This window comes from Thamnophis sirtalis, unplaced genomic scaffold, assembly GCF_051295495.1.
Source record: "Thamnophis sirtalis isolate CommonGarterSnake01/CBP01778 unplaced genomic scaffold, rThaSir2_p1.2 scaffold_7, whole genome shotgun sequence".
NCBI lineage: Eukaryota > Metazoa > Chordata > Lepidosauria > Squamata > Natricidae > Thamnophis > Thamnophis sirtalis.
Window position 1 is genome coordinate 96779150 of NW_028261387.1, and position 23949 is coordinate 96803098.

At 57.3% G+C, this 23949-nt stretch overlaps 2 protein-coding genes across 2 annotated transcripts; both read left to right on the forward strand.

Annotated features, from left to right (window-relative positions):
- The first annotated feature begins 7688 nt into the window (after positions 1–7688).
- On the forward strand, positions 7689–17207 carry PCIF1 (phosphorylated CTD interacting factor 1). Its single transcript, XM_087720711.1, has 16 exons — positions 7689–7829; positions 9818–9956; positions 10056–10180; positions 10310–10450; positions 11357–11484; positions 12968–13122; positions 13217–13364; positions 13458–13541; positions 13961–14060; positions 14778–14940; positions 15065–15237; positions 15347–15433; positions 15554–15738; positions 15886–15979; positions 16074–16249; positions 16838–17207. The coding sequence occupies exons 2-16, from the start codon at positions 9833–9835 to the stop codon at positions 17064–17066; spliced, it is 2112 nt and encodes a 703-aa protein (XP_087576837.1). The 5' UTR covers positions 7689–7829; positions 9818–9832; the 3' UTR covers positions 17067–17207.
- Positions 17208–20913: 3706 nt separating this feature from the next.
- LOC106556351 (E3 ubiquitin-protein ligase RNF182-like) lies at positions 20914–21633 on the forward strand. The gene has a single exon (XM_014075348.2). It carries the CDS (start codon positions 20914–20916, stop codon positions 21631–21633), a length of 720 nt encoding a protein of 239 aa, XP_013930823.2.
- The last annotated feature ends 2316 nt before the right edge of the window (positions 21634–23949 follow it).

The window sequence follows — 23949 nt, forward strand, 5'->3', positions numbered from 1 at the left end:
TTGGAAGAACTCTGCTTTGGGCTCCGGGTTGAATCCCAGCCCTGGCACAAGAGAAATCTCCTGATCCCTGGCACCTTCACCCCAGCCTCCCGGGACTGAAGCAAGAGGGAGAATCCCAGACAGAGAGGCACCAGGGCCAACAAGAGCCTCTCTTGCCTGCACAGGTTGGGCTCTGCCGGGGCTTCTAGTCCTCAGGAAGTCTCTGAAAGGGTTTGCAACCACAGGGCAGCCTCTCAAATACAGAGGGTGGCCTGCTGGAGCAGGACTCTCTCAAGGGGCTCCTCACCCACTCACCCCTGTCGAAGCCTTGGCACAACTACCAACCTCTGGGCGCTTTAGCCAGGTGCCTTGTGCAGCTGTTACACCACACCAACCATATCCAGATTGGAACGGATTTGCCCAGGGCGCCTTCAACACATGCCGGTTGTCTCGGGGGGCTATTCAAGGACTGGCATCTCAGGGGGGGAGGATCCCACCTGGCTGCCTTCTGGAGGGGAGGGTGGCCATTTTTCCCCTCCCCCCCAATCTCTACTTTATTTATTATTTTATTTAATTTGTCAAACATGTGAAGGATAACAAGTATGAATATAAACATAAATATGAACACAGTAAACGGGTACGAATAAATGGAGAAAGGAGGACAGGGACGGTGGGCCCACTGGTGCGCTTATCCAGGCCCCTTTTACAGACCTCTGGGGAAGCGGGCGAGGTTCAACAGTAGACAGTCTGAGGTTAAAGTTTGGGGGCTTTGGGGAAGAAACCACAGAGTCAGGTAGAGCGTTCCAGGCGTTGACCACTCTGTGGCTGAAGCCGTATTTTCTGCAATCAAATTTGGAGCAGTTTACTTTGAGTTTGTAATCTATTGGGAGCTCCTGTGTTGTTGTGGTTGAAGCTGAAGTAGCCATTGACAGGTAGGACATTGTAGCAGATGATTTCATGTACTACATAAGTACATTTATGTATTTTAAATACATAAATACATTTATGTATTTTATGTCAGGTCAGATGTTTCCTCCTGAAAAGAACAGCTAGCCTCTCTCTGGACATCAGCCCCACACCGGGACCCTTGAGAGACATTTTCCCAGGAGGAGAAATTGGCTCCAGCATCCTGGTTCCCTGCACAGGACGCAGAGCAACAATATGTGCATCAGCCAATGTTCTAGCCTCATGTGAGAAGGGACCTTGAGGTCATCCAGGACAACCCCCCACCTGGAGGATTCCATCCTAAATTAACAGATTATCAGAGTTAGAAGGGACCTTGGAGGTCACATAGTCCAACCCCTCACCCAAGGAGGAGACCCTACACCATTTCCAACAGATGGCAGTCCAGTCTCTTCTTGAAAGCCTCCAGTGATGAAGCCCCCCACAAGTTCTGAAGGCAACTTTTGTTCCATTGTTTGTTCTGTCAAAAAAACGTTCCTTATTTCTAGGTTGAATCAGTTTCCATCCATTATTCCTCATCTGGCCTTCGGGTGAAATGAAAGTTTAATGAAATTTGTATGCCGCCCACTCCCATTGGGGTTCTGGGCAGATAGCTTGGCCTTGCCTTGGAGAATAGCTTGACACACACACACACCCCTTCTCTCTGTGGCAGCCCCTCAAGTCTTGGAAGATGCTCTCTTGTCTCCCCTGGTCCTTCTCTTCATTAGACCAGCCAGGCCCAGTTCCTGCAACCGTTCATCGTAGGTTTTAGCCTCCAGTCCCATCATCATCCTGGTTGCTCTTCTCTGCACTCCTTTGAGTCTCCACATCTTTTTATGGTGTGGTGACCAAAACTGGATGCAGTAATCTAGGTGTGGCCTTACTAAGGCTTTATAGAGTGGTATTAGTACCACCTTTGATCTTGATTGTATCCCCCCGTCAATGCAACTGAGGATTGCATTGGCTTTTTTGACAGCTGATGCACACAGCTGGCTCCTATTTAGCTGGCTGTCCACTAAGACTCCAAGATCCCTTTCACAGTCACTGTTATTAAGCCTGGTTCCACCCAGTCTATGTGGGTTCTTTTGGGTTTTCTTGTCTAAGTGTTAAGACTTTTCTCTGCATTGAATTTCATTTTGTTAGATAGAGCCCAGTGCTCAAGTCTGTCCAGATCCATCGGGATCTTCAGCCAATCTTCTAGAACAGTGTTTCTCAACCTTGGCCACTTGAAGATGTCCGGACTTCAACTCCCAGAATTCCCCAGCCAGCATGCCAAGGTTGAGAAACACTGTTCTAGGGTGTTGTTAGCTATTCCTGCCAGCTTAGTATTATCCGCAAATTTGGTAAATTCCCCTTTCTAAATTGTTCCAAATTAAAACATTCCTGACAAGATTCCTTAAATCAACTGGATTGTTACCTGCATTGTGTTTTTTAAAATGTCCCAAAGCAATAAAAATACCAGATACAATTATTATTACTGTCAGCTTCTGCTTTGCTGTTGCTTCAGCTGCCATGAAACGGGGAGGGGGGGAATGATATTTGGGAGGGGTTACTCATTGTGCTGGTGGAAGGTTCTGGAGTTCACCGACTGATCGGACTACGCATGCATGGGTGTTTCCCGCCAGGTCTAACAGCACTGACATTCCATCTTCTTGATGCCTTTTGAAGTTATCTTGCACCTGACATTTGGAAGACTTATGATTGGACTGGGACTATGATGCCAAGGGGTGGGGAATGGGCTATTCTATATATCAATCGCTTTCGCGCCTAATTAATCAGACTTCGCTACGCTTGCCTTTTAACCATTCTTAATTAGTAAAAGTACATTTGATTTTCCACACATGGAGTCTCGTGGTCTTTCTTTCCTAGTTAATTAATGGAGAGGAGCTGACAATTACTTTGCATCAACAAGTTGTAATATTTACTCAGGACTTTGGAATTTATCGGCTGGAACACCTGTGGGGCTGCCTTTGTTCCTCTGTGAGATTGTTTCATGTGGGTCTCTTTTGATTTCTCTCCCCCCCAGATCCACAGAACAGGCACAGGCAAGAGAGGTTCCTGTAGCAAACAAACCATCTTTTCCTGCCTTTGTTCTTCAGCGCCCAGCCAGGCACTTCAGAAAGCCCAACCGTAGGTCAGCCGCTGTAAAGTCTTGGAGCTGCAGGATTTGAAAGAAGTGGGGAGCAGAGTCTTCCGCCCAGATTGTTTTCCTTGGCCTGGAAGAGCCCCCAGCCGAGCAGCAGGTCACAACTGGGATGCGGATTCTGAACTGGCCGCTATTTGGGGGCCCTTCGTGGTCCCTGTGCATTCACACTACAGACGGTTTGTCAGCACCTCTCCATTTAATAATCAGGAAAGAAACCACGAGACGGTTCTTGACTTACAACAGTTCACTCAGTGACCGTTTGAAATTACAGCAGCACTGGGAAAAAAGGGGGCAGGGTTTTTCATACTTATGACTGTTGCAGCACCCCCCCATGGTCATGTGATCAAAACTCAGGTGCTTGGAGGGGAAGCCAGAGGCGTCGCAGGAAGACCAGCTGGGAAAAAGTGGCTCTTTCAAGCCCTGCGGAAACCCAGCCGGAGAAACGGCTGTCGAGAGGCCTTCGGACTGAGACCTGTCCTGGAGGGACGGGGGAGGAGGAGACGTCTCAGTCAACCAAGAGTTCCTGGGTAGTTCCCGGGTGGGTCAGAGAAAAGCCCTCCAAACTGGCAGGGGGTGGCATGATTAAACAACGGCTACATCCCTGGGGCATCCGGACTAAGCTATTTGTGCTGGAGCGGTGCTAGAAGAGAGTATGGACGCCGGGTGAGTGATCGACCAACTCACAGAGAAAAAGAAAAATTGATTTTGATCTTAAAACAAGAGAGTCCCGGAGTGTAATTAGCAGTTAACTGGCTTTCGGGGAATTTTATTGAAGAAAAAAGAGGCAGCGGAGATTAAAACACCGAAGCCTCAGATGATTTTGTCTTCTGCTGTTTGGAAGTGAAGAAATCAATTAACCAAAGAAAGAGCCCGGGGAGGGGAAGTCTTTTTCCTCCTTATTTTATGTGGAATTAATGCGTTTTTGACACCCATTGACAGTCAGCTGTTGGATTGTATTTGCAGTTTGGGAAGAGCCATCTAGCGGCTGGCAGAAAGCACAACACCAGCGAATGAAAGCAGGGGGGGGGGGAGTTGCCGCTGTGAAGTGTGACTTTGGCCACAAGAAAATATATTTTGAAACCTGGAGATTTGTTTAAGGGGTATCTGTTTCTACAATATTGTTTTGAATGCAACTATCTATAGCTGTGGAAGAGAAAGAAAACTCCAATTTGGACTGGACTAATTCAAAAATTGAGCAATAGAATTTGGAAGATCCTAAATCTACAGTTAAATGTGATATAATTCAAAAAATTAAAAATATTTCACAATAGTTACTTATATAATGGAGAGTTGGATGTATGATGGAATTATTTGGGATGCTGAAAAGTGTGAAGTGTTAATTGCTAAAAAAGAAGCCAAAAACTCAAAGGGAACACACAGAAGAAGAAATAGAAGAAAAAGGGTGAAAGGCTGCACAAATGAGGTACAGGAAGATAAAGAGTGGAAAAAAGAAAAATTGAAAATAAAATGAAGATAGAAGATTTCATTGGGATTTACAGTCAAAAAGAAAAAGCAGACAAAGGGGAGAATTCCCAAAAAAGAAACCACAAAACAGTTAGGAAGGGAGAAGAGGGAAATCCCTGGGGAAAGCTGCCAGAATAACTAAAGTAAAAGCTCTGAAGAAAAGATACAATAACCACCAAAATAGGAAAAAGAAAAAGAAGATAAAGAGGGAGAAGAAAAAGAATTAAAAGTGGAATTTTTCAGCCTCCAAGAGAAAATGGCTAAGAGAAAGGGGGAAAGAGTTACATTAGTAGATGAAAGAGAATAGTCGTAAGATTGTCATTGTTATGTAATTAAGAAATATAGTATCTTGTTAATTGTAGAAAAATTGAAAGAAATGCTCTCTGTTTAAATTGAATTAGAAGACATATGTCGTTTATAGCAAAATATACCAATGGAGAAAATAAGACATGAAAATTTGGTGAAACTTTGAAGGGGCAATTGAAGACATTGTTTATGTGTTAAGAAAAATAAGGACAAAGATGAAAATAGTAGAAGAGAATTTAGCTGAAAGTGAAAACAAAACTATGATGTAAAATGGACTATGTAAACGAGGGGGTGTAAAAGAAAAGACCCGGACAGTGCTTCCTTCCTATAATAATTTGTATTAAAAATAATAATAACCTTGAATTTTTTAAAAAATTTTTGGACGCTTGGTCTCCACCTGTGGGGGTCAGTGCCTGGTGGGCCTGGGATCCCCTTCGGCGGCCTTGACAAGCAAAGTCCACGGCAGAGCCAGATTCACTTAACAGTCGTGTTACTTACTTAACAACTGCAGTGATTCACTTAACTCTGGCAAGGAAGGTCATAAAATGGGGCAAAACTCACTTAACAAATGTCCCACTTAGTAACAGAAATTTTGGCCTCAAATTGTATGCCGAGGACTACCTGTAACTGCATCCCCTTCGGAGCCTTGCAGGTTTTTCTGGCCAAGCCCCCGCCCGCCAAGAGCAAGACCAAGAGGCACCTTCCATAAGGACCCTCCACTCTGCCCAAAACCCAGGAAGAAACTGAGCCCAGCTCCGAATCTGCAGAGCCTTCAATAAAGAGAAGGACCTCTCTGCCCTCCCCCACCGCCACAGGAGGCTCCCATTTCTATACCTGGCAACCCAACCGGGGATTGAACTCCTCTAGGACTTCCCCACAAGCGCTGGCGGTGGGTAAACACGTCCTAATTAACCAGGGCCCAGCCCCTCAGTTGAGGTTCCCGAGGAGGCTGTGTAATACAGCGCTGGCCACATTCAGATGTCGCCCTTGGCCTTAAGCCCAGGTTTATTAAAAACTTCATCGCTACCTTCACATGTTCTATCTGCTATCTCAAAGGAATCGAAGCCTAAGCCTGCGGAGGCTCTTGGCCACACAGCGCCTTAGGACAATAACCCCCAAGCATCCAGCCCCACTTGAAAGTTTTAAAACTTTTTCAGGCTATGCAGCCTGTTAAAAGAAATCCCAGAAGCCTCGAACAAGAGGCCCGAATGCTGGTGACAGAAAACTGTCTGAAGCAGCTGATGTTTTTGCTTCAGGGAACCCTGATACTCCGGCCTGGAACAATTCTAAACGTCCACCATTTCAGATTGTGTTGACTTCAACTCCCAGAATTCCCAAGCGCCGGCAGAGGAATTCTGGGAGTCAGCGCATACTCCCTTAAAAGTAGTTGAGGTTGGAAGACTCTAAAGGTGTTTTTCCAAAAAGGCAGCTGGACTTTCTTGGATTTTTTTTTCCTTTGAAAAGATTTCACTCCAAGAAGCTTCTTCAATTCTAAGTTACAAATGAGGGAGATTCTTAGATGAGAAGGAAAAACGGGGGGCAAAAACCAAGAAAGTCCAGTAGGCTTTTGGCAAAACCACAGCCTAGATGTTTTGAGCATTCCCCACAGACTTGCTCTGGAAAGTTGTGCAGATCATTTGGATGGGCAGTTCCACTTCCTTGAATCCTTGGTGTGCCCTCAGCTTTCATTAGAACACAGAAAACCAGAGCTGGAGGAGAACCTTGGATGTCTTCCAGTCCAGCCCCTGCTCAAGCAGGAGATCCCAATTCCATTTCAGACAAATGGCAGTCCAGTCTTTTCTTAAAAGCCTCCAGTGATGGAGCACCCACAACTTCTGGAGGCAAGTTCTTCCGCTGGTGGATTGGTCTGTCAGGAAATTCGTCTTTAGTTCCAGGTTGATTAGTTTCCATCCATTGCTTCTCATCTTGCCTTCAGATGGTTTGACTCCCTCTTCTTGGTGGCAACCCCTGAGATATTGGAACATGTCTCCCCTAGTCCTTCTTTTCCTTAAACTAGACATATCCAGTTCCTGCAACCGTTCTTCATTTGTTTTAGTCTCCAGTCTCCTAATCATCTTTGCTGCTCTTCTCTGCCCTCTTTCTAGAGTCTCCACATCTTTTTTTGTATCATGGGCCAAACCTGGCTGCATTACGACAAAGGTGATCTTTCCAAGGCTTTGTAAAGTGCTACAATTTTTTTTTGGGGGGGGGGGGGACTAGAGTAAGTTGGAAGGGATCTTGGAGGTCATCTAGCCCAACCCCTGCTCAAGCAGACCCTATTCCATGTCTGACAGATGGCTGCCCGGTCTCTTCTTGAAAGCCTCCCCAGGGATGAATTAAATCATCTTACGGATTAGAAGAACGCATAAGGAAGCGGAGGGAAGAGCTTTGGCTCTGGCGCTTCTTATTTTACATCCCCCAAACCTTCCCTGTTCTTCTTCTAGGCCCAAAACTACACGCTGCGCCAGTGTTTCTCAACCTTGGCCGCTTGAAGATGTCCGGACTTCAACTCCCAGAATTCCCCAGCCAGCATTCGCTGGCTGGGGAATTCTGGGAGTTGAAGTCCAGGACATCTTCAAGCGGCCAAGGTTGAGAAACACTGCGCTACGCCAACCTTGGCCTCCTCGGAGACCCCCGCCCCACTTGATGCTCAAACGAGTCCCGGCCTCTCGGAACCCCCACTGCCCCCCCCCCGGCCCCTCCGCTCCAGCCGGCCGCGCAAAGCGCTCCGCCCTTCCGAGGAGGATCAACGGCCGGTCGCCTCAGATGGCGAGGGCTTCTCCGCCCAGGGGCCAAACTGCGGCTGCGCGGCCGGAGAGGCCGGGCGGCGCGACGCGTGCGCAGAGGGCTCCGCAGGGCGTGTCCCGCGCCTGCGCGCGGGTCGCCGCGGGTCCCGAATACAAGATGGCGGCGGCGGCTGCCAGGGTGAGGCAGCGGCGCGATGGCGGCGGGAAGCTGAGCGACCCCCAGCGACCCCGGGCCCCGGCCGCAGGTGAGGGGCGGCACGCAGAGCTCGGAGGTCCTTCCCTGGCGGTCGAAGGGCGCGGCGGAGGCGGCGGGGCGCAGGACGCTCCCGAGTGGACGAGCCGCGGGCGGGAGGATGAGGAGGAGGCGCCGCCTCCCACGCCGCCATCTTGGGCGCGCCCCCGCCTCGACCGCCGCCGCCGCCGCGCGCCCCCGCCTGCCCCCCCCCCCTCACTGGCCTCCCCCCCCCCGCCGGCCCTGCGCCCCCATCCACGCCGCCAACGCCGCCTCGTCTGTCCGCCCGGAGCCCCCGGCCGTCCTCCTCGCTCTCCGGCTCCCTTCCGCTTGGCTGCCCCGGCCAGGCCGGTCGGAGGGAGGGAATCCGCGGCAGCAGCCCCGCCGCCGCCGCCTCCGCTCCTCTGGGCCAGGCGAACGGGCGGCGCTTCTGCGCAGAGCGGAGCGGCCGCCCCGGAAGGAAGGAGGGAGGGAGGGAGGGAGGCGGCTCAGCCCTGCCGGGGCTCCTGGGCCTCCGGTGTCCGAAGGGGCAGAAAGGGAGATCGGCCTCCTTGCCTCCCCATAAGGCTCTCCCGGAGGTCATCTAGCCCACCCGCTGCCCGGGGCATCCATGGCCTCCGTGGACCTCAGGCTCAGGCGCCGCTTCCAGCCGCCTTTCGCCCCCTTCTTCAGTCCCCGTTTTCCCGACGGCGGAAGGACGGGAGGCTGAGCCAGCGAGGATCGAACTGCTGGCGGCGGGCGGAGCCTTTCCCTGCAGTGCGTCCCGTCCCCCTTTCTCCTGAACGCAAAGCCCCTTCTTCCCTCTCCGCAGTTCACCAGTGTTAACACGCCCTCCGTCCCCGACCCTCCCTTCAGCCCGCCAGGAGGGGCCCCCCGTGGGCAGAGTTTGCCTGCTGGGCTGCACTGGGACCACCGTGCCCCCCCCAGGGCTCTGCAATAAAGCCCCCCCTCCCCTTCACATGTGGAGGGTCTCCTCTGTCGGCTGCAGCCTGAAAATCCCTCCGCTCTTCCCCTTCTGCTGCTTCTTCAAGAGGGCAGATCTGTGGCTCCCACCCTCCGTATCCGTCCGCAGAGGGGATGAGAGCCGAGCAAGGCTTAGTGGCTGGAGTGGAGAAGGGCAGAGAGCCAGGCGTCTTTCCTTCCGCTAGTGCAGTGTTTTTCAACCTTGGCAACTTGAAGATGTCTGGACTTCAACTCCCAGAATTCCCCAGCCAGCGAATGCTGGCTGGGGAATTCTGGGAGTTGAAGTCCAGACATCTTCAAGTTGCCAAGGTTGAAAAACACTGCGCTAGTGGAATCTTACAAGGCTCCCCAAGGGTGCTTTGCCTTGGCTCAGAGCCCTGAAACTGCCGGGGCTTCTAGGGATCTGTGTTGGGGGTCAGCCCCCCCCTCCCCCTGCCAGGCAAGGGTGGATCTTACATTCCCCAGAGGTAGTTGTCACCTACAAAGCCCTTCATGGTATTGGACCTGGGTACTTGAGAGACCGCCTACTGCCAATTACCTCCACTAGGCCAATAAGATCCCATAGATTAGGCCTCCTCCGAATGCCATCAGCCGCCCAGTGTCGACTGGCGACTACCCGGAGGAGAGCCTTCTCTGTGGCTGCTCCGACCCTCTGGAACGAGCTCCCCGTGGAGATTCGAATCCTCACCACCCTCCAGGCCTTCCGCAAAGCCCTTAAAACCTGGCTGTCCCGACAGGCCTGGGGCTAAAGATTTCAACCCCACCCGAATAGTATGACTGTTGCGCTTTTTAACCTTGTGTTGTCTTCATGTGTGTAACTTGTTTTGTCCTTCCCTCCCCCTGGATTGTGAGCCGCCCTGAGTCCCCCCAGGGAAAAGGGCGGCATACAAATAAAGTCTATTCTATTCTATTCTATTCCTGCGGCTGGCAGGTTTGAGCAGGTCGCCTGGCGGTGCCCTGCCAGTGTGACTCGCCTGGTGCCCGGGTTTGGCTGTGGGCAAGAGGCGTCGCTGATGCCGTTTCCTTGTCTTCCTCCAGTGCCGATGCTGCAAGATGGCCAATGAGAACCACGGCAGCTCCAGGGAGGAGGCTGCCCTCATGAGCCATTCTCCCAGCACCTCCCACCAGAACCAGCCGAGCTCCCCCAAGGCCGCCCGCCTGGTGCAGGACTTGCCAGGTACTGCACGGAGGCAGTTGTGGGGGGCCCAACGCCTGCCTACCCCCCCTCCCTCCCTCCCTCCCCCACCATGACTGGGTGCTCTCGCCTCCCCTACAGATGAGCTGGTGCAGGCGGGCTGGGAGAAGTGCTGGAGCAAGCGTGAGAGCCGGCCCTACTACTTCAACCGCTTCACCAACCAGTCGCTCTGGGAGATGCCGCTGCTGGGGCAGCACGACGTCATTGTGAGTGGCTGGCTCGGCTGCCGCAGGCACGGCCTCCCGGAGCATCCCTCGGCTGCCGGCACGGCTCCTGCTGGGGCGGGACGGGGAGCCTCAAGGCGCTGCTAACGGTTCTCTCTTTGGGCTTCCTAGTCGGACCCTCTGGGTCTGAACGCCGCCCCGGTGCCTGCAGATGGGGGAGCCGGCGAAGCGGCTGCGGCCGAAAGCAGGCTGTGGAAGCGGAAGCTGTCCGAGGAAGGCCAGCCCAGCAGCAACCTTGCCAAAAAGCCCAAGGTAGGGAGCCCCCCCCTCCTCTCGGCCCAGGACCCCGGGGGGCTTGAGAGGGCAGAGCCAGGAGGAGTTGAGGGGAGCCACGGGGGAAGAGCCGGCTGTGAAAATCACCTGAAGAAGAAGAGGAGGAGCAGGAAAACCCACCAGGCCAAAGGTTCCTGAGTCCAAAGCAGGAGTCGCCCTCGTTCTCTTTAGACGGAGCCACAGGTTCTGCTAGTTGTGATTATTGCCTTGGAAGCATCAAAATTAAAATAAGGCCTACCGTACAACATTAAGTGCAAAGTATAAAATACACGATCAAAACACATACGTTAAAACAGATCTTGTCCAGAAACAACTAGCCACCTTCATTGCATCCTGTCGTGCTGCCACGAGATCCTGCTGGTGCAGGGCAGCTATACACACATATGTGACACCACAATCACACAAGGCCAGAAGCCACCAGAGGGCCCCACTTGTTCAGAGTGTCTCTGGGCCTTCTTGTCCCCGTGCGCAGCCTATTCACCCACCCACCCACCCGATTCTGCTACTGAAAAGGGAGCCTCCATAACTCCTGATGGTCTGCCGGCTGGGTGACTTTGGGTCGGTCCTTCTCTCTCAGCCCAGCCCACCGCACAGGGTTGTTTGTGGTGGTGGGGGGGGGAAAGGACTGGCGTTGGCTGGGGGAGCAGATGGGGCCCTAGGCTGGCGTCTGCTTGGGGCATCGCTGGCAGAGCCTTCCTCGCTTGGTGGCGTCCTCTCCCTTTCCTACCTGGAAGGTTCAGAAGTTCCCTGGGGTGGACGGGCGTCTCGGCCTCCAGTCAGCGGGTGGTGGGTGTGACAAGGGAGGAGCCGGTTCTTGTGGCTTGGCGAGCCTCTTCCCAGCCCAGCTGTTTCTCCCCAAGGTAACGTGGCCTTGCTCCCTTGCAGATGGAGGTGCCGGGAAACCCCACAGCTCAGCCTGCCCCGAACATTTCCAGCACTCCCGGGACGCCGCTGTTGAAGGCCTGGGGCGTCTCTCCCGAAGAGAGGCAGGCGGCTCTCTTGCGACCAACCGAGTGAGTCAGACTGTGGGATGTGAATCTCGGGCGGCAGTTTCTGGGCAGGAGGAGGAGGCGAAGCTTGTAATAGGCATCAAAGGAGCCTCCGCATCGTCCCTTAGAAAATTGGCAGCTTCTCCTCCTCGCTCATCCTGTCCTGCTCGTTGTTTGGCGTTTCCTTTCTCTGCCTTGTGGAATTTGCCTTGCAGAGAGGATGGTTGTCCTCAGAGGCCACGAGGGCGTCTGCCGTCTTCCTCCTCTGCAGCCTTTTGAACTTGCTTATTTTTCGTTCGCGTCTTGTCTCTCGGCGGGGTTTCTAGGCAGGGAGCAGAGTATTAAAACCCAAATGCACAACGGCCGTGGCAACCGTAAGACCCAGCTGTGCTGGCTGGGGAATCCTGGGACTGAGCTGACGTCCACAGGTCTTTCTTAGAGTTGCCAAGATTTGGACACTCCAATTTACAGGAACAGTAATATATGTCTGAGGTTTTGAAATCATTCCAGTCATTAAAAACAACAATTACATTAACGAACAGAGAGACAATTGTATTTAAAGAAAAGGAGGGAAGATACTAAAATACTAGAAGGTTTGTCTTCCTCCTGATGAAGAGGCAACTCATTTGTCTTTTTTATTCTTTTTTCCTATTTTTTCTATTTTCTGTTTTTCTTTTCTACACAGTCTGCTTTTTCTTACATTAGTCTTTATTCTTTTTTCCTTATCTTTTTTGGGTTTATGTTAGATTTTTTTTTATTGTTGTAGTCATTTTTTAAAATAAAATTACGATTTAAAAAACCCCAAACTGATCAACCAGCAGGGGCTGACTGGACCTTTTGGGCCAAATGCCTGTGAAGAGCCTTCAGGGCTTCAGGAGGGGCCGTCGGGAACGCTGGGAGGAGGGAGGGGCTTCCACTGGGTAGGCACTGCAACAGAGAACGAGTCGGTCACAAAAACCTTGTTTCAAGCCCCATTCTTTCCACGCAAACAACTGTGTTTTGTAGTTCTGAACCTTCCCCTCGGTTCAGATGTTAAGGCATCAGGCATCTGGATGCCTATAAGGTCTGGCCCTGCCGTGGGCAAGATGCCAGCCTGGTGACTTGGGCGTCTCTCGCAGCCCGAGGAAGCGGCAGCCAAGGGCAGCCGGAAAACGTTGCCAAGAAAACTGCAGGGACTTGTCTGTGGACTCATCAGGAATCGGGGGGGACTCGAAAGCACAAAGGAAAGGAAAGCCCGGAGTTGAATGAGGATCCATTCACCGTGAAGGAGGAGGCCACGTTCCAGGAGGCCTCCCTGCCCAGCCCGTGGTTGACCTGAAAGGGCGGATTGGGGCACCCTTACTGTCAACGCCCAGGAAGCCGAGCAGCGTATTCTAGAATTTACGTGGCTTTTAGTAGAACCCGGCTTGTTTTCCCCTGCCGTTTTCTGCGCTTGTGACGTGAGAGCGGGACGGGGGGAGCTGCTGGAAGGCCCGGCTGCCCTAATTGGGTCTCTCTCCTCCGGCAGAGTCTACTGGGACCTGGACATTCAGACCAACGCAGTAATTAAGCAGCGGGCCCCGGCGGACGTGCTGACCCCTCACCCGGAAGTGGAGCTGCTCCGGTCCCAGCTGATGCTGAAGCTGCGGCAGCATTACCGGGAGCTCTGCCAGCAGCGGGAGGGTAACACCTGCCCCTCCCCTCGACCGCCCGGTGAGCCTTGGGGAAGGGGGGCTCGCCACTGAGCCCAGCTGTCCCTCTCCGGCTCTTCCCTCAGGAATCGATCCTCCCCGAGAGTCCTTCAACCGCTGGATGCTGGAGCGAAAGGTGGTGGACAAGGGCTCGGACCCCCTGCTGCCCAGCAACTGCGAGCCCGTCGTGTCTCCCTCCATGTTCCGAGAAATCATGAATGACATTCCCATCAGGTAGGCCAACTGGGGCGAGGGACGCCCCTCTGGACGCTGCCCTCCCGGGAGCCTAACCTTCAGCCCTCCCTCTCTCCCCTGCCTCCCCCACAGATTGTCCCGAATCAAGTTCCGCGAAGAAGCCAAGCGGCTGCTATTCAAATATGCCGAAGCCGCAAAGCGGCTCATTGAATCCAGGTAGGGACAGATTTTGCTTTTATGGGGGGCTGCAACCCCGCTCTTCCCAGAAAGGCCACCCAGGAGGGGAGGGAGGGGGGCAGCGGGAAGGAGGGGCCGCCAGCCGCCAAAGAAATGAGCACCAAGGTTGAATCAGCTTCTGGGCCTTCAGAGTCAGCAGGTGTGATGGAGTGTGGTCTGGATTCCCAGGAGGGAGGGGCGGCTTTCCAAAGGAGCAAGAGACATCTCTGCCCAAATAGCTTTGTGGGAGAAAGAGGCTGAGGACGGCTCCTCCCTAAGAGTCCCCAGAGTGTGTGCTTCCCTTAGGTACTCGTCTGCTTCAGTCTGGCAAGATTCTGTCGGGTTGGAGCATGGAAGAACCACCCGCTGTCGTCCTGGGTGTTTGGAGCCTGACGGCAGGTTTTTCTCTCGGTGTGCAGGAGCGCCTCTCCAGACAGCCGGAAGGTGGTGAAGTGGAACGTAGAAGACACCTTCAGCTGGCTGCGGCGGGATCGCTCGGCCTCCAAGGAGGACTACATGGTGGGTTGGCCTCTTTCTCCAGGGGGGACGGAGAGGTTAGCAATAGCAATAGCAGTTAGACTTACATACCGCTTCATAGGGCTTTCAGCCCTCTCTAAGCGGTTTACAGAGAGTCAGCATATCGCCCCCAACAACAATCCGGGTCCTCATTTCACCCACCTCGGAAGGATGGAAGGCTGAGTCAACCCTGAGTCGGTGAGATTAGAACCGCTGAACTGCAGATAACAGTCAGCTGAAGTAGCCTGCAGTACTGCATCCTAACCACTGCGCCACCTCGCCTCATTTGAAGCGGGAGCTGGGCTGCTTTCCTGCCTTTAGGGGCAGAGGTTCGATGTAGGGGCCTACGGGGACACGGTGGCGAAGTGGTTAGGATGCCGAGACTGTTAATGGTCTCCAGCTCAGCCGTCAAAGACCCGCGTGCCGCCAGACGGAGTGAGCGCCCGTCACTTGTCCCGGCTCCTGCCAGCCTAGCAGTTCAAAAGCCCTCAAGTGCGAGTAGAGGAGTAGGTAGAGCACGAAGGCCGGCGTCGTAGAGCGGAGCCTTCCCTCTTGGGTCTCCGGTTAATGTTCAGAGCCCTTCAGGCTGCCCGGAGACCGTTGTGCCCGAGTCCCGTCAGTTGCGGGCTCACCTGGGCGAGAGGCTGGCAACCTGGGAAAGGTCCTCGGCTGCGGGAGAGGAGCAGCCCCAGAGCAGAAGGTTCTTCCTCCCGCCTGCAGGACCGGCTGGAGCACCTGCGCAAGCAGTGCGGCCCCCACGTCTCCGCTGCCGCCAAGGACTCGGTGGAGGGCATCTGCAGCAAGATCTACCACATCTCCCTGGAGTACGTCAAGCGCATCCGCGAGAAGCACCTGGCCATCCTCAAGGAGCACAGCATCTCCGGTAGCTGCTGGCGGGGAGGGGGCCCTCCGGGGGTCCCGGGGGTGGGAGGTGACTTGAGCCCCTTATTTGGGGGGGAGGAGGAGGCGGCCCAGGACACTCGGGGCTAACCTCCCATCATCCCCAGCCGAGGTGGAGCCCCCCGACGTTCAGGACCGGCTGGTGTACTGCTACCCGGTGCGGCTGGCCGTCCCGTCGCCCCCACTGCCCAGCGCGGAGATGCACATGGAGAGCAGCCTGGTCTGCGTGCGCTACAAGGGCGAGGTGCAGAAAGTCAGCCGCAGCTACTTCAGCAAGCTGGTGCGCCTCTTTTGGGGAGGGGGAGGGTGGGGAGGGGTCTTGGAGGCGGGAGGGAGGCCGCCATGCCCTTTGAGCCCCCTCGCAGAGCCCCTCCCTCTCTCCTTCGCAGTGGCTGCTCTATCGCTACAGCTGCATCGACGACTCCGGCTTCGAGCACTTCCTGCCCCGGGTGTGGTGCCTCCTCCGCAGGTACCAGGTACGGCCCTCCTCCGGCTGGGCTTCGGGAGGCGCGCGGGCGTGTGTGTGTGTGTGGCTGGAGGGGCCGGCCTGGCCCTGCTGTGCTTCCCAGGGGGCTCCTGTCCTTCCTCCCCCTCAGATGATGTTTGGCGTTGGGCTCTACGAGGGCACCGGCCTGCAGGGGGCGCTCCCGGTGCACGTCTTCGAAGCCCTCTACAAGGTCTTCGGGGTGAGCTTCGAATGCTTCGCCTCCCCCTTGAACTGCTACTTCAAGCAATACTGCTCGGCCTTCCCGGACACCGACGGCTACTTCGGCTCCAGAGGGTGAGCCCCCACCTGCCCCCCCCCAGGGAGCTTGGGCCGCGGGGGAGGGGGAGGAAGAAAGCGGGGGGGCACCACTGTTGGACGTGTCGTTTCTGGGCCAGGGAGGGTCCCAGACGGCCTTGGCTACCACCGCCTCCTCCCCCTCAGGCCTTGCCTGGACTTCTTCCCCATCAGCGGCTCCTTCCAGGCCAACCCCCCCTTCTGCGAGGAGCTGATGGACGTCATGGTGACGCACTTCGAGGTAAGGCCTGGGGGCCCCCCCCCCTGCTGCCCCACCCCTGGGCCGGCCGGGAGGGGGAGCGAGCGGCTGAGCCTCCCTCTTCCCTCTGGCCCAGAAACTGCTGGAGGCGTCCAGCGAGCCCCTGTCCTTCATCGTCTTCATCCCGGAGTGGCGGGACCCCCCCCCAACGGCCCTCACCCGCATGGAGCAGAGCCCCTTCAAGCGGCAGCAGCTCATCCTGCCGGCCTTCGACCACGAGTACCGCAGCGGCTCCCAGCACCTCTGCAAGAAGTAAGCGGGGGACCCGGACGGTGGCAACGGGGAGAGCGGCCATGTTCAGCCGGTCTTCTTTAATGCAGAACTCAAGGCAGCCATCGGTCCTTCCCCCCCCCCCCCATGTCTCCTGTGAGAGGGGCTGGTCTGAGAGAGAAGGAAAGTCACCCAGCCGGCTTTTAGGCCTAACAGATGGGACTAGAACTCCCTGTCGCCCTGTTTCCACCAGCTCCTCCACCACTAGACCAAACTGCTCCCCTCTCCCCCGACTCCTCCAAGCCTTCCCAGGTGTGGGGAGCCGCCTGGATGGGCCTCTTCCCAGGGCCGCCTGTCCCCACAGCCCACCCGGAGGTTTCCTGAGACCGGAGTTTCCCAGGGGGAGGTGGGGGGGGACACAGCCTCTGAGCAGGGCCTCCCCCTGCCCTCTCTCCCCACAGCCCCCACTGGGAGCTTTCACGAGGGTCCCTGGCAGCCCCCAGAGTACGGTGGGGCAGGGTGCTTGCCGTGCCAGTGTGGTTCCCGGCATCCTGAGTGGGCGCTGCCCCGTGGGCCGTGGGGGGGGGAGAGAGGGGGGGTCACTGGAGCGCTGGCCTTCTGCCTCTGCAGGGAGGAGATGTACTACAAAGCCGTGCACAACACCACAGTGCTGTTCCTGCAGAACAACGCCGGCTTCTCCAAGTGGGGGCCCAGCCCGGAGCGCCTGCACGAGCTGCTCACCGCCTACAAGCACTCGGGGCGCGCCCACCCAGCCGCCTCCGCCGCCTCTTCGGCCCCGGACAAGGAGCAGGAGCCGGTCCGGGAGCAGAGCACCAGCCGGGAGTCGACCCCCAACTGATGGGCGGCCAGCGGAGAGGCCGAGGAGGACGAGCGGACCGCTCCGAAGCAGCAGCAGGAGGGCAGGAGGGGAGCGGCTGGCCTCGCCAGGGTGGGACCCGGGGGGGGGGCCGGCGGTCCCTGTTGCTCTCATGCCCCCCCCCCCCCCGGATGAGCTGCAGATGCCCTTGGGCTGTGCCCAGCAGAGCGGAGCCTTTCCCAGCTGGGGAGGGAGGGAGGGCGGGAGCGGCTGGGGGGAGCGGGGCCAGGCTGCCCCCCCCCATGGCAGGAGGTGGGGGAAGCAGGGGGGAGGGTGGGGGGGCTGCTGGTGCACAATCGGTTGTGTAAATACGTGTCCCTGTGGTAGCTGCCCTCGTTGCCTCCCCCCACCCCCCCCCGTTCTTCCCGCGTGTGCCCGTTGCATATTCCCCCCCTGGCGCCGTTTACTGTCCGTCGCAGAGCAGAGGACTTGCGTGTGTGTGTGTGTGTGAGCGGAAGGTCTCGTTTCCACCGGAGGCTCCTGGGACGGTTTTGTTCTTGTTCCTTTTTTTAAAAAACGGTTTAATTTAACGAAGCATTAACCCTTTTATGACTGAAAGAGCGAAGGGAAAACGTCTATTTTGGATTTTGTTTCTAGTTCTTAGGAACATTAAAACCAGCATTATCACCTGCCTGGGCCTGATCCCTTTCCTGGGGGGGGGTCGGATGTGGGGGGGCTAGTAACACGACTGTCCCTGGACTCTGAGTGGGAACCCCTTGCCAAGCCCCCCGGGATCCCATGGCCATAGAGCAGCTGCAACGGTCGTAAGTGGGAGAAACAGCCCTCAGTGCTGTTGTTGACTTTGAACGGCCTCTTGAACGGCTGTAAGTCGGGGACTGTCTGGCCTCCTTTCTTGCCCTCTGCAGGGTCCCTGTGAGGGGGGGTGATGCTGCCGGTCAGTGCAGGAAGGGCTGGGTGGACCTTTGAGAACTGGAAGCCCCCCACCCCACCCCTTCCCAAAACCTGGAAACCTGGTCTCCCAACAGGAAGAGTTGGCAAAGGTCCCCTCTCTGGGCAGTGGGAGCTCCGGGGGGGGGGGGGGACAGACCCTTCGGGTGGGCAGCATGGACCATTCCCAGCCCTGACACCCCCTCCCCACCCTGTGACTGTCCTGCCTGGTGGGGCCATGTGGGCGGGGTCCAGGACGCTCATCCCACCACCCTGCCTTTCGACCCCCACCCTGAGCAAACCTGAATCCCTCTGACAAATTGCGGGGGGGGGGCGCCTATCCTCCTAGCGGCCTCTTGGCTCTGAAGCAGCCATTTCTGCACCAATCAGAGCGTGTCTGACTGCAACGCCCCCCTCCCCAGGGGGGGGGAACCTGTGACGTATCTGATGATGCTGACCCAGAATCTCCTCTCTCTAAGCCAGTGTTTCTCAAGCTTGGCCACTTGAAGATGTCCGGACTTCAACTCCCAGAATTCCCCAGGCAGCGAATGCTGGCTGGGGAATTCTGGGAGTTGAAGTCCGGACATCTTCAAGTGGCCAAGCTTGAGAAACACTGCTCTAAGCGCCTGAAGGCCCTGCGAATTTCATTTTGCTATTCAGGAGGACAGAACCTTCACCTGTTGCTGAAATGATATAGAATAGAATATCAATTGGAAGGGACCTGGCGGGTCATCTAGTCCAACCCCTTACACCATTTCTGACGGAGGGCAGTCCAGTCTCCTCTTGAAAGCCTCCAGGGATGAAGCTCCTACAACTTCCGAAGGCAACTTCTCTTCCATGTATTGATCGTTCCCACTGTCAGGAAATTCCTCCTTATTTCTAGGTTGAATCACTCCTTGGTCAGTTTCCATCCATTGATCCTTCTCTGCCCTTTGGGTGCTTTGGAGAACAGTTTGACCCCCTCCTCTCTGGGGCAGCCCCTCAAGTATTGGAAGATGGCCCTTCTGCTATCCAGTAGGTCTTGTTTTTTTGGGGGGGGTGTCTCCTCCTGAAACTGCTTTCTGAATGTCAAATGTGGGGTTCCTGGACCCCCCCCCTCAGAGAATGGGCCTTCTGCCAGGCCTTCCTTGGCTCTTCTCTGCCTCCTCTGGGAGGGGCTCAATGGGAAGCCCAGAACTGGGGGGGGGGGGCTCCTCCAGGTATGGCTTAAACCAGGCAAGTGGAGTAGCTGCTCTGTTCAACTGCCTCTTTCAGCAGATGGGTCACCCTGTGTGCTCGGCACTGGGACACACACACACTCGTCTCCCCCCACCCAAGTCCTCCAGAAGTGCTGGGTCTCCCCATCCCGGCTTCTTCCTCTGCAGCTGCTGGACCTTTTCACCTCTGAGCTTCGCCCTGCTGCCCCCCCCCCCCTGTAAATGCTCTGCAAACCCTCAAAAGGGGGGGGTTCCATCCGTCACTTAGCAGGATGAACCAATTTCTTTAGTTTGTTCACCCCCCAATTTAAGGAGCGCCCTTCCTGTCCTAACTGGCCCCTCGCAGTCTGCAGAGGGAGGCTGAAGAGCCCACCTGCCCTCAGGCCAGCTGCTCCCTTGCAAGCCCATCAGATGGCAGGAAGGTCCGGTCCCATCTTCGGGGGGGGGGTCAGGCTCAGCAACTCCCCGCAGCCCCGGATCCCTGGCCAGGCCGTTGCTCTGCTCCGCTGCCACCTTGGGCCCCCGGGATGGCGCTGGTTCTCCTGTCTGGGGAGCCCACGGATGCCTTTCTTGGGGCTGAGAAAGCAGCGGGGCAACAGGTGGAGAAGCGGGGGTGGGGGGCTAAATACTACCCTAGGGACGGCAGGAGGGGGCTGCGGGAGGGGGGTCTTGTCAGTCCTGCCTTCTGTTTCACGCGGACTGGGGGAAGGAAACGGGGGGCATGAAGTTTCTCCATTACAGCCTCGGACCCCACAATTTTACTTCCCCACAAATGAAGCCGCTGCGCTCCCTTGTGCGGGGGGGGGGGTCGTAGCAGGCGAAGGACCCTCCTGCCCACCCTGTGCCTGGAGCTTTCCCGCCTCTGGAGCAAGGGAGCGGGCGAGGGTCGGCGGGCACCGGCGGCTGTTGCCGGGCAGCCGATCGTCCTCGGGGGGGGGGGGAGTGGGAGGGCGGCTCGGTCCCGCACGAGAGTCGCCCACACCCGGCTCGGTCCGCGTCGCCTTGGCAACGGGGAGGCGGATGCCCGTGGCCCGGGAGCGTCCAGCTGGCGCTGCGGCAGTCCCTGCGAGGCGGCCGGGCGGCCGGTTCTCTTCGCGCCTGCGGCGAGGTAAGCAAGCGGAAGGCAGACCCGGCCCCGGGGGTCCCTGCAGCCCGAGAGAGGGAGGGAGGGAGGAGGGGGCTCTGCGGTCTTTCAGGGCGAGGCTCCTCCCACGTGGGCTTCAGCAGAAGCGGCTGCGGTGGCAGAGCTGGTGCAGGCAGCGGGGAGCATCATCGGATGCCCGCCCGCCTCCCTCCCCGCCACCCCGCTGCCTTTCAGGGCAGAACCTGAGCCGCCGCCTCTCCTGCAATGCAGGGCGTGGGGAGGGGGGCTTCATGCAGGGCGCTCTAGGCGGGGACCCGGGGGATTTCTGCCCCATAGCCGCTTCCTGCTCCTCGGAGGTTGTGCTGCCACGGGTGCCAAGGGGCGCCGTGTTCCGGGACGGGGGAACCCTAAGGACCGGTTGCTGTGTGGGCACGGGCTGAGGGTGGCGGGGGGGGGAGCGTGCAGGTTGCCGGGCATGATCGCTCCTGTCCGCTCTGTGGAAGCATCGCCGCTCAGCCGGGCTGTTCGTTGGCGGTGGGTCTGCTCTGCCCCCCCGGTTCCTCCCGAGCGGAACCCCCGTTTTCTGCAGCGCCGCTGAAGCCCTTTCGCTTTCTGTCCCCGCAGGCGCCGCCCTCCCTCCCTCGCTCCCCCCGGGGCTGCCATGTCCCCCGCCGCGGGCCAGAGGGAGCAGCCGCTGGGCCGGGCGGCCCCCGAGACGGAGTGCGGCATCTGCTGCGAGAGCTTCGACGGGCGCGGCCGGCGGCCCAAGGTGCTCGGCTGCCGCCACCAGGTGTGCGCCCGCTGCCTGCGCCGGATGGTGGAGGCGGGCGGCTCCCCCGGGCGCCTCTGCTGCCCCTTCTGCCGGCAGGAGACGCCCGTGCCGGGCCAGGACGTGGCGCGGCTGCCGGACAACGGGCGCGTCTTGGCGCTGCTCTGCCAGCCCCCGCCGTCCCCGGAGCTGCTGCTGTGCCCCGGCGTGCTGGAGCCCTTCGCGGACGGCAAGCACCGGTCCTCGGACTGCCTGGTCATCACCCTGCTGGAGGTGCCCGAGGAGGCGGCGGCGGCGGCGGCCCCCGAGGCGCTGGACCTGGTGGACGTGATGCGCTTCTACCGCTCGCCCAGCCTGGCCTCCTTGCCCTGCCACAGCCCGCTACCCCTCTGCGGGGCCTGCGCCACCCAGCGGCCCGTGCCCCGGTTCCTGCTGGGCCTCCTGGGCCTGGTCTACTTCAGCTCCCTGCCGCTGGGCATCTACCTGCTGCTGGTGGAGCGGCCCAGCCTGGGCCTGGGCCTGGTCAGCCTGGTGCCCTCCACCCTCCTGCTCTGCATCTTCTACAGCCTCTGCCAGTGCCTCTGCCAGGACATCTTCCAATTGCCCACCTGAGCTGCCTTGGGAGGCCACCCCCCTCCACCTCCACACTCCCTGCCCTTCACACAGACACCCCCTCTGCCCCCCCAGACCGCCCCCAGGCACCCCCTGAGGTCCATTTCACGGCAGGGGGCGGGGCAGCTCCCCCCCCCCAACAGCCTCAGTTCTGTGGTCACCCGGATGGCCCAGACGCCCGTGGTGGCCTTGCGAAGGGCCCGGCCTCCTGCTTCCTTTTCTGCGGATGCTCCTATCACCAGGAAGAGCCAAGCCGTTTGGGACTCTGATGGAGAACTGCGCAGGGAGCCTGCTGGCCAAGAAGCGACCCCAAGAGACCCCATTCCTTACAACAGAAATTGAACCTCCATGTATAGTGGCAACGTACCTGACACCACCCTCCCGTGTTGCAAAGGACATCTTTTACCTGCCCTTCACTATTAGGGAGATTGCGGCCAGAGACTTTGGGATGGGAGGCTAACTCCCCAGTGGATCTGTCTGGATGGGGGTCTCCCTGGGGGATGGGGGGGCCATGGGGAAGAGGGTCCTGAGGAGCAGCCCAGCGAGAGCCTGTGGCTTCCTCACCCCAATGGGGCTGCAGGTGCAGGAATAAAACCTGAGCACGGAGGATGGAGGAGGCTCCCTCTGCCTCTCCCGGAGGCCCCTCCCAGCTCCTATGCAGCATTCGCACCCCGACCCTGCCTCTGCACCCCAGAGGTTGTGCCAGGCTGGATGCCCAGACCGGCAATGGGCAAGTTCTTGATGCAACGAAGGAAGGGTGCCAGGACCCCCCTGAGAGCGGTGGGGGGGGGGCTGTTGCTAAATGAAGGGCCTCATGGGGAAAGTGGGGGTGCCAGAAGCCATCCAGAAGCCCCCTGGCGATTCAGCTCAAGGCTCTGCATCTTTCCTGGAACACCCCTCCCCCCTCGGTTTGCCTGGCTTCTTTCCTCCTGGGGGAGAAAGTGGGTGGTCCCTTCCCTTTCTGGCTGAGGTCCCAGAGCACCCCTGAAACCCCCTGTTCCAGCATCCCCCGCCCTCCGTGGTCCCCTTCAGGAAAGCACTCAGGGCCTCCAACACTGCCAAGGCTCATCAAGCCACCAAATCCCAGAGTCAGAAGGGCCCCTTGAGGACATTGAGACCATCCCCACTCAACGCAGGGGGCACCCCAAAGACAAATGACCCAGCCCCCCTCCCCTCCCCCCCGCCAGTCTGGCCTCCCTGGTCAGGCTCTTCAGGCCCACTGGCTTCCTCTGGCTGAAGGCCCCTCCCTCTGGAAGGCTCCGGGTCCCTTCCCTTTCTGTCTGGGGGCCAGTGGGGGGCAGGAGTTGAGCCTGATTCCCCCAGAGGAAGTCTTGGGGGGGGAGGCATCCCGGCCTTTGGGGGCCCTCAGTGATGGCCGGGTGGGGGGGCTCTGAGTGAGTCTCTGGCGATGGGTTTGTTTGGTGTTTTTGCAAAGCTGGCCTGGGTTCCTCCGTGGGGATTCACTTCACAACTGTGGCAAGAGAGGTCGTAAAATGGGGCAAACCTCACTTAACAAATGTCTCACTTAGCAAGAGGAATGCTGGGCTCGATTGTGGTCGTAAGCCGAGGACCCCCTGCATGGATGCTTTGACGTTGGCAGAGATGGATAAGCCAAGAAAAAGCAAGGCCATTCAAAAGGGTCTCCAAACTTGGCAACTTTAAGACTTGTGGCCTTCCAACTGCCAGGGTTGGAGTTTGGAGAGAGCCTGGTCCAGACCATCCAGCCAGCCCTTCCAAGCTCACGGGAGGCACCGGTCACCCTCCTCCCAACCCTCCCGAGGAGACTCTGGCCCAGGGAGAGGGAAGAGAAGGGGGCAGCCAGCAGCAAGAGGAGGGGGATTTGGGGCTGGGCTCAGCCCTGATGGGAGCACCCTGAGACCATCTGCAGGCCCAGGGGGGAGAGAGGAACTGCCTGGGGTGGGGGGGCTGCTATGAGTAACGCTGATATGTGGGCGCCTATCAAGCGAAGATTTGAAAAAAACAGGTGGGTGTAATAAGAACGCTATTCCTGTTGCATTAATTGTTCTGTCGGTGATCATTCTCACCCTTTCACATTTGAAATGATGATTCACTCATATCTGACTGAACCTAGAGCAGTGTTTCTCAACCTTGGCCACTTGAAGATGTCCGGACTTAAACTCCCAGAATTCCCCAGCCAGCGAATGCTGGCTGGGGGATTCTGGGAGTTGAAGTCCGGACATCTTCAAGTGGCCAAGGTTGAGAAACACTGACATAGAGTATTAATTTTTTGACGTTTTGGTATGGTAAATCTGGTAATGAAACAATTGATATAATTCCTTATGATGCATCAGTTTA